An 8,268-nucleotide genomic window follows, 5' to 3' on the forward strand; every position below is an offset into this window, starting at 1 on the left:
AATTATTGACGGAAAGGAACTCAGCCAGCAGAAGAAGCCCTGACGCAGAGTTGAGAGGCTGAGGCAGGGAAACCTGGGCGACATCCAGTGCATGTAGACCAAACGCCATTGAATGGTGAAAAGCCACCAAATGTGCCGGGCGAGAAGAGGATTTCTCTGCCTCAAGCGTAAGCCAGCGCCCCCAAAGATTAGCGCCTCCTCCTTCCCCTAACTGAAACTAATGACCAGGAGAGTTTTAGAAATAATTTTCTGTTGATCTGGAGTAAATTCCATAGGCGGGAGCGGCACATCCAATCACAAACTGTCCGTCTGCATGCAGGCCCTCATAAATCAGAGTTTACCGAAGGAGAGAGGGAGACACTGAGATTTGCAAGGAGAGGAACGGGCAATTTACCAAAAGCTGGCCCGCTCCCTTCCTAATGCCCTCTGCGCTTTCCCTCTCATTCCGTGTGCCAGAATTAAAAACCAAGTCACAGTAAATGACATCCACGGGCAGAAGGGATGAAGTAGGAGCCCTCCCAAGCACTCTTTACGATTTCTAAGTAGGATTGTATGAGCCACTGAGCCATTCCAGGGAGACGAGCGGTTTTGCCAACTCCCGGTCTTAAATGCGCGATGCTCGCCAGAACGGGGGAACTTTTGCTTCCTTATAAACCTTCCCCAATGTGTCTTTAGCTTCGTATTTCCTCATAAATGAAAGGGATCTTTGGCTTTCCCTTCTAACATCTTTGGGCTTAAGTACCGAAGCAGCTGTCATGGCACCCAGCCAATTGACATGTCTTCGTGTGAGTTGGCCTAATACTGAATCGGATTATTGGTTCTATCGAGGTCAATATTGTCTGCTCGGACTGGTGCTGGCTCTCCAAGGTCTTAGGTTGAGTTCTTTTTCATCACCTACTACCTTTAACTGGAGATGCCGGGGATTGAACCTGGGACCTTCTGCATGCCAAGCAGAGGCTCTGCCGCTGAGCCACAGCCCCTTTTTACAGCTCTCCAGGGTCTCAGGCTGAGATCTTTCACATCACTTACTACCTGGTCCCTTTAACTAGAGATGCCGGGGATAGAACCTGGGACCTTCTGCATGCCAAGCAGATGCTCTGCCACTGAGCCACAGCCCCTCTTTACAGCTCTCCAGGGTCTCAGGATGAGGTCTTTCACATCACTTACTACCTGGTCCCTTTAATTAGAGATGCCAGGGATAGAACCTGGGACCTTCTGCATGTCAAGCAAAAGCTCTTCCATTGAGCCACAGCCCCCCTTTACAGCACTCCAGGGTCTCAGGCTGAGGTCTTTCACATCACCTACTACCTGGTCCTTTAACTGGAGATGTCGGGGATTGAACCTGGGACCTTCTGCATGCCAAGCAGAGGCTCTTCCACTGAGCTACAGCCCCTCTTTACAGCTCTCCAGGGTCTTAGGCTGAGGTCTTTCCCATCACCTACTACCTGGTCCCTTTAACTGGAGAAGCTGGGGACTGAACAAGTTACCTTCTGCATACCAAGTGGATGTTATACCACTGAACTCCCTTTGCAACTCCCAGGCTATCACAGGATACCTACTCTGCCATGAAGTTCACTGGGTGATGTGAGGCTGCTCTCGGACTCAGCATCGGACAAAAACAGCAAGGGCTTATCTGTGTGCCCCACCCTGAGAGCCAGTTTGGTGTAGTGGTTAAGTGGCGCGGACTCTAATCTGGGAGAACCAGGTTTGATTCCCCACGGGAAGGGAAAGGAGTTTGTAAGCCGCTCTGAGACTCCTTTGGGTAGTGAAGGGTTGGGTATAGATCCAGTCTCCTCCTCCTCCTCCTCTTCTTCTTGTTGGAAGGGCATAGTGCAAAAATGATCAATCAGACGTTTATCAGGCATTACGTTTGGGTGCATCCAACCATATGGACCAGATATAAAGACTGAGATCTCCATTCCTACTAGTATCTGATGAAGGGAGGTTGGGCTCTTGAAAGCTCATCTCCTCCAAAATCTTGCTGGCCTCTAAGATGCTCCTGGACTTGAATCTAGTTCTTCTACCGCAGACCAACATGACTACCCTCTGAAGTTACAAACCTGGCGGTTGTTCGCTTCATTTTTAATACTGCTTTGTTGTTATTTATTGGTTTTAAATATTTACCTGCAAATCTCCCCCGAGCCTTCTAGAGAGGCGAAACCATAAACACCGCAAATAACAGATTCCCACCCGAGTTATAACCCCTCAGGCTACTCGGAGGTCCTCGGAATCACGTCAGGTACCTGGAGCTCTCGACACCAGACTCCAACCATCGAGGACGGCAGAAAGACAGCAGAGGAGAGGGTGGACACGTGTCTGATTTAACAGGCTTCAAGAGCCGGTGGGAAGCTGGTTTTGTCTTTTCTAGTGGCCCGTAATTGCATGATTGTCAGGTGGCGGTAATTGGACCTGTGCCTTCTCCAGCAACTCCAGGTTCACTTTTCAGCGGCCGGGGGAGGGGGGGAATGGCCGCAGCACATCTGCGGGTCTAAGCCAGAGGCTCTCGAGGAAAAGCCGACCATATTGATCGTGGCGCTGTGATTCACTCCTCCCGTCCCCTCCCCGGCTCCCCTTTCCCCCCTCTGACATCTCCCCCCCCTCTCCCTTTCCCATAAGGGCTTTCGCCGCAGCCAGGTACTTGCCTGTAACGATGCCATTTTTCTCCACGGGTTCTTGCCAGCTGACCTTGAGTGAAGTGTCCAGAATCTCCGTGAAACTCAAATGCCCCACTGCTCCCGGCTCTGGCAATCAGAAAAGGGGAGTCTTGTTCAGAGTAGAAGCAACAGCCTTCCCTCCCAGTTTACTTTCGATCCAGTTCAGGTGGCAGCTTTGGGGTAGAACAGGCCCATGGTGACAGTGGGGCATTTCGGGGCCTGGCCCTCCCAACTTCCTGCCAAGCCCCCCCACTTCCATTGACCCCCGGCTTTCTGGCCCATCCAGAGGACCCCCAGTTCTCTAGAACACGTGGAGGACTCCCCTACGCTGCCCCTTCCCGGTGTGGCTTGCTTCCCTGTATTGGCAAGCAGAGTGCAAATGCCGCAAAAGTGAGTTTTTAACGTTTTTACTATTTTATTTTGTGACTCCAGTGCCCCCCGACTTATTTAAAGGCCCCCTGCATTACAAAATCCTCGCTATGGGCTTGGGGTAGAAGGGATAAGACACCAAGCAAGGCCCAGCAGAGAGCGGCCGGAGAAGGAAGATGGGCGCTTCTAGTTATCGCCCAGGAGGTGAATGATCTCTTGCCCCGTCCTCACCCACAGAGAGTGGCAAGGGCAGGTTTGCTCACATTTGTTCCCTGCCTTTTCTCTCTCGATATAATCTAAAGCATAGGTGACAAACTCATTTGTTATGAGGGCCGGATCTGACATAAATGCCGCTTTGACGTTTTCCGCAGTGTCAAGCTTCCCCCCTGCTTGCTCTTCCGTTCTTCCGCGGCTTTCCCTGGTTTCCGCGGACGATTTCCGCCGTTTGCCCCGTCTTGTGGCGCAGCATGGGCGTTCCTGGAAACGAGGAAGTCTGATGATGTGGAGCAACGGGGCAGAGTGCGTTTTTGCGCCTGGGACTGCAAAAACATCTGCGGAAACGAGGGAAAGCAGCGGAAGAATGCAAGTGCCGGCGTGGGGAGAACTGTCCCTGCGGGAAACGCCTCTGTTAGGCTGGGCCACGTGTGCCATAAAACATAATGCCGGGTACCGGAGATATAAACTTTATAAAGGACAGAAACTGGTAAAGTCCGAGTTGGTGGGTCCTCACTGCGAGGCCCCATGGGCTGACGGACTGGAGTGCCAGAGGATTATCTGCACCCCCCCAACGTGCAAGCACAGATCCCTGCGGCCATCCAGGACAGCATCCCTGGTGCTGCAGGTAGCGTGAAGTATGAATGCGACTGCAGCGGCTCCCAACTTACCAGTCCCTGAAGCAGGGCCGGCCCGTCATAGACAATTTTTAGGCAGCAGCCTAGAGCGGCCCCTTAAGAGGGAGCGCCCCGCTGGCCTGCCGCCCAGCCCCTCCCTCGCCTAAACAGGGTAGTAAATCGCGGGCCGCCACCAATGTTCCCTCTAAGCTGTGGAGTCCTGTGAGCAAAAAAATCTACTTTGTGAGCTACCAGCATTAAAGTTGTGAGCAGGCAGGTGATTTGGCGACTGCATAAATTAGTTTGCTCTGGACTGGAGCCGTCCTTCCTGAGCTAAGACAACGTGTGAGCCGGAGGCTAAAAAACTGTGAGCTAGCTTACACCAACTCAGCTTAGAGGGAACACTGGCCGCCACCCACCTTTCCGGGAAGGCGACCTGCTTGCCCGAGGGGAGCCGAAGGCGCTGTGGGGAGCAGCCGCGAGGTCACCCGTCTCTGCCAGGAGATTGTCTCTGCCAGGCATTGTCTCTGCCAGGATTGGCATTGTCTCTGCCAGGAAACCCTCCCCTCCCTCACCTCACCAAAAGCCCAGGAGGCCTGCCCCCCAGCACCCCCCCTCTTCCTGCCCTCACCCAGCTCCCCCTCTCCCCCAGCACTGGCACCCTCATCCAAGAGGGGGGGCACCAGAAGGTAGCCTCGCCTAGTGTGCAAAAAAACCTGGAGCCGGCCCTGCCCTGGAGTGAAGGGATTCTGCTCGACTGCTGCAGACGAGGTTGTCTCACTGGGCTGAATCCGCAATTCGAGTGGCTCCGCCCGCCCACCCCGAGCAGCCTCCTGTTCTTTCCCTTGTACCAGTTGCTCGTGGGCCACATAACAGCCCAGCCTTATGTTTGACACCCCTGATCTAATGAGAACAGGCAGGGCAGGCGGAATCCCCCCCAAAACTACTGCTCCAAAAAAAGTGTAATTTGTCTCTGCAAATGCTCAGGTCTGCCATGGCGGTGTGTAACTTTGGACGGGAACCTTTGCAAGGGCGAACCCAAGGGCAAAGACTGTCCTCGCTCTGCCGGGGATGCACCCATTCCAAAGAGCTCTTTTAAACAGTGCTCGCTCTCAAAGCAGCGATTCCTCAGCAAATGTGTGCAACTAGGTGGAACTCCTAGAGGGATTTTTTTTTATGGCCGGAGCTCAACAGCTCTTAAAACGGCATTCCCCGGTGGGCAATGAAAGAGCGTAAAACAGAACAACTGTCAAAAATATGCCGTCTCAGTTCAAATCCTGATCTTCGAGGAAGGGGCCAGGGCTGATTTGTGATCCTGCTCACTCCCCTGTCTTCAGTATATTGAGACAAGGAGGGTTTGGTCTCACTTTATATTCTTGTTCTCCACTTTCCCGGGACCCCTGTCGGAGTGGGGTGTCCTCGGGAACCATCCCCGTTTACCCCGGTTTCCAATCCACATTCTCTTTCCTGTCCTCTTTCATCTAGTCCCTAATTCCCCTCTGGCTACGAAGAAGAAAAATCACCAATGGGTGTGTTCTAGCCAGTTGGCAACGCTGCACTTGGAACAGGGGGCAAACCACGGAAACGATGTTTCCCGGCATCCAGGGAATCGAACTATTATGCAAAGGAAGCTCCCAGTCCAGGAGACACTCAGTGATTCACAAGAGACCTGTTCAAGTTGGTTGGGGGAAAGACTTGCTTTAAAACAAGCTGGTAGATTATATCTATCATCTGAATGGGGGGGGGAATGCAATGTATTTTTTTCAGGTTGTTAGGGCAGGCATCTGTGTTCCATCTCAAAGCAGCGAGGTGAGAAACATGAGGTAGGGAGTCGGCTGGCTTCTGCCCTGCTACCCGGCTCCAGCTGACGTAGAGAGCCACATCTCACCTTCAGGGCTCTTTTTGTAGAAAAAGCCCAGCAGGAACTCATTAGCATAATAGGCCACACCCAATAGCAGAAACTCATTAGCATATTGTGCCACACCCCTGACAGCACAGCTCATTAGCACATTAGGCTGCACCCCCATGTTACCAGAAGTGTGCTCATCCAGCCACACCCACCTTTTGCTTCTTATTCTACCTTGTTTGTTGTCAAAACCCAGGGCCTTTTTTTGTAGCAAGAACTCCTTTGCATGTTAGGCCACACACCCCTAACGTAGCCAATCCTAATGAGTTCCTGCTGCTGGGTGTGGCCTATTATGCTAATGAGTTCCTGCTGGGCGTGGCCAACTCGGGAGCCAGCCGGAACTCCGTTCCTGTGCGTTCCTGCCCAAAAATAGCCCTGCACCTCTTTATACCCACTAGCCAGGGCGGATCGGTGATACTTCTTACCCTCCCTGAATCAAGGCACCCAGGTCAGGTTTGCTGGTTGCTCTGAGCAACCGGGAAACTCCACCCTGGCAGTGCCTTGGCTTCCAGAAGTTGCACAGGAGTCCAGGGGTGCTATGAAGACTGAAGACATTTCTTCCAGGGGGAGCTCTTGTGAGCCATTGCTCGCTGCAAATGAAGGAGGGTCTCTTGGGATGAAGTTCGTCAGGTGCCCCTGGGACCAGCATACCCTGAGGCAGGGCAGTTGCCAGGGCACACCCCTCACTTGCTGGCACTCCACCAGCCACACTCCCAGCTTCCCTCATGGCTAGTGCCACTGGGGAAGGGGTACAGGCAATGCATGCAGATAGGAGCATTGCCAGTGGGAGGGCTTGCTAGTGGGCAGGGGAAGGACTAGGGATGGGCACGAGCCAAACCGCAAACCGAAAAACCGCCACAAATTTTGCCCTGTTTGTGGTTCACAAACCAAAGTTCATGATGGGCTTACCATCACAAACTTTCACCAACTTTGAAAGCAGTCCGTGGCGGTTTCTGGGAAGAGCAGAAAGCAGGGGTTCAAAGGCACCCCGAGTCCCTTTAAACCCCTGCTTTCTGTTCCCCGTGAAAGCTGCAAGAAGAGCCTGCTCCCCATTGCTCAGCTGTTTGGGGCTTTCTGCAAACCCAGTTGAAAGGGATTGCAGTCCCTTTCAACAGGGTTTGTGGGGCCACGAAATACAGACTGGTTTGGTTCACAAACGAACCTCCTCGTTCAATTCGTGGTTCAGCTACGAACCACAAACTGACATGAACAGCTTTTCCCCTGGTTTGTGCCCATCCCCAGAAAGGACACAGGGGCAAGTGGGAGGCATGCAGATGGGTGGGAAAGAGGGAGGGTGTGAGAGGAGGGCCTGGGGTGAACAGTGGAGGGGAATCGGGGGCCCTGGGAACTCTGCCCAGGCGCCCCCAAAACCATAAGTAAGTTATGTTGCTGTCAGAAAAGGACATGGACACTCTCTGCCTTGCTATGTCCCAGCTGAAGCTCAACAATAATCAGGGATGGCACACATGTGATGGGTGCAAAAGAGCCAGAAGGAAGGGGGAGGGGGTTACTTGTATCCCATTCCTTATTCTTATAGGGTCTTACTTCCTTCTCTGGTTAGAGAGAGCTGCCAAACATGTTCCTCCTCGGGCTCTCCACTCGACTGTATTCCCAGCCACGCCTGCTTCCCACTGCCTGATGACTGAACCTTCCTAGGGCTGCCAACCTCCAGGCGGCACCTGGAGATCTCCCGCAATTTCAATTGATCTCCAGACGACCGACATCAGTACCCCAGGAGAAAATGGCTGCTTTGGTAGGTGGACTCCATGGACTTATATCCTGTTGAGGTCCCTCCCCTACCCAAACCCTGACCTCCCCAGGCTCCAATCCCCAAATCTCTAGATATTTCCCAGCTCAGAGCTGGAAACCCTTCTTTACTCATGTACATGTCTTTACTCGGGTCTAGGCCTTCCTCTTGTTGATGGAAATGGTTTGCCACTCCTCTCCCTGCTCTCCTTGAGATCTCTCCCCCACCCCTTTTTTTTGCAACACTGGAGGGAAAGGCAGATCTTCTCACGCTGGGCAAATGTTCCAGCCAATCAAACGTCAATTTCCCCTTGAAATTCCAGAACGTCCATGCACATTTATAAAGTGCAAGTGACATTCTCTGTCTCTCTCTCTTGCTCGCTTTCTGTCTCTCTCTTCCCATATTACGGCTCAAATGGTGATTGTTTACTACCAGCGATTCTGTCACTGCAGAATCTTTGGCTCTCTCTCTCGAAACGAAGACAAAAGTGGAGAGAAAGACTCCTCCAAGATTACAATAATTTTCATTTTGATATTTGCACCTTTTCCTTCCTAACACAGAGAGAGCTGTCAGGTTACATAATAAAATCACTGTCTGAACAGCCCACCTCAAACACCAGCCATCTTGTGCTTTTCCATCACAGGCCTGACGGCTGGCTACTCGGCCAGGAGTCGGCTGGGTCCCTGCTGGGTGGGAACGGCAGCTCAGATCTTTTCTGGTCCTTTCCGCACTAGACCTTAAATCCTGGTTCAACCCTGTCCC

The 8,268-nt window shown here is 52.6% G+C and overlaps 1 protein-coding gene across 1 annotated transcript in view; it reads right to left on the reverse strand.

Moving 5' to 3' along the window:
* SDK1 (sidekick cell adhesion molecule 1) overlaps positions 1 to 8,268 on the reverse strand; it is a 502,369-nt gene that overhangs the window by 251,965 nt on the left and 242,136 nt on the right. The window contains exon 18 of the mRNA XM_015427208.1: positions 2,643 to 2,741. Within this exon, the coding sequence (XP_015282694.1) occupies positions 2,643 to 2,741 (99 nt within the window). The remainder of the gene's footprint in view (positions 1 to 2,642; positions 2,742 to 8,268) is intronic.

This window comes from Gekko japonicus, unplaced genomic scaffold (assembly GCF_001447785.1).
Source record: "Gekko japonicus isolate JY-2015 unplaced genomic scaffold, Gekko_japonicus_V1.1 scaffold1021, whole genome shotgun sequence".
In the NCBI taxonomy this organism is placed as follows: domain Eukaryota; kingdom Metazoa; phylum Chordata; class Lepidosauria; order Squamata; family Gekkonidae; genus Gekko; species Gekko japonicus.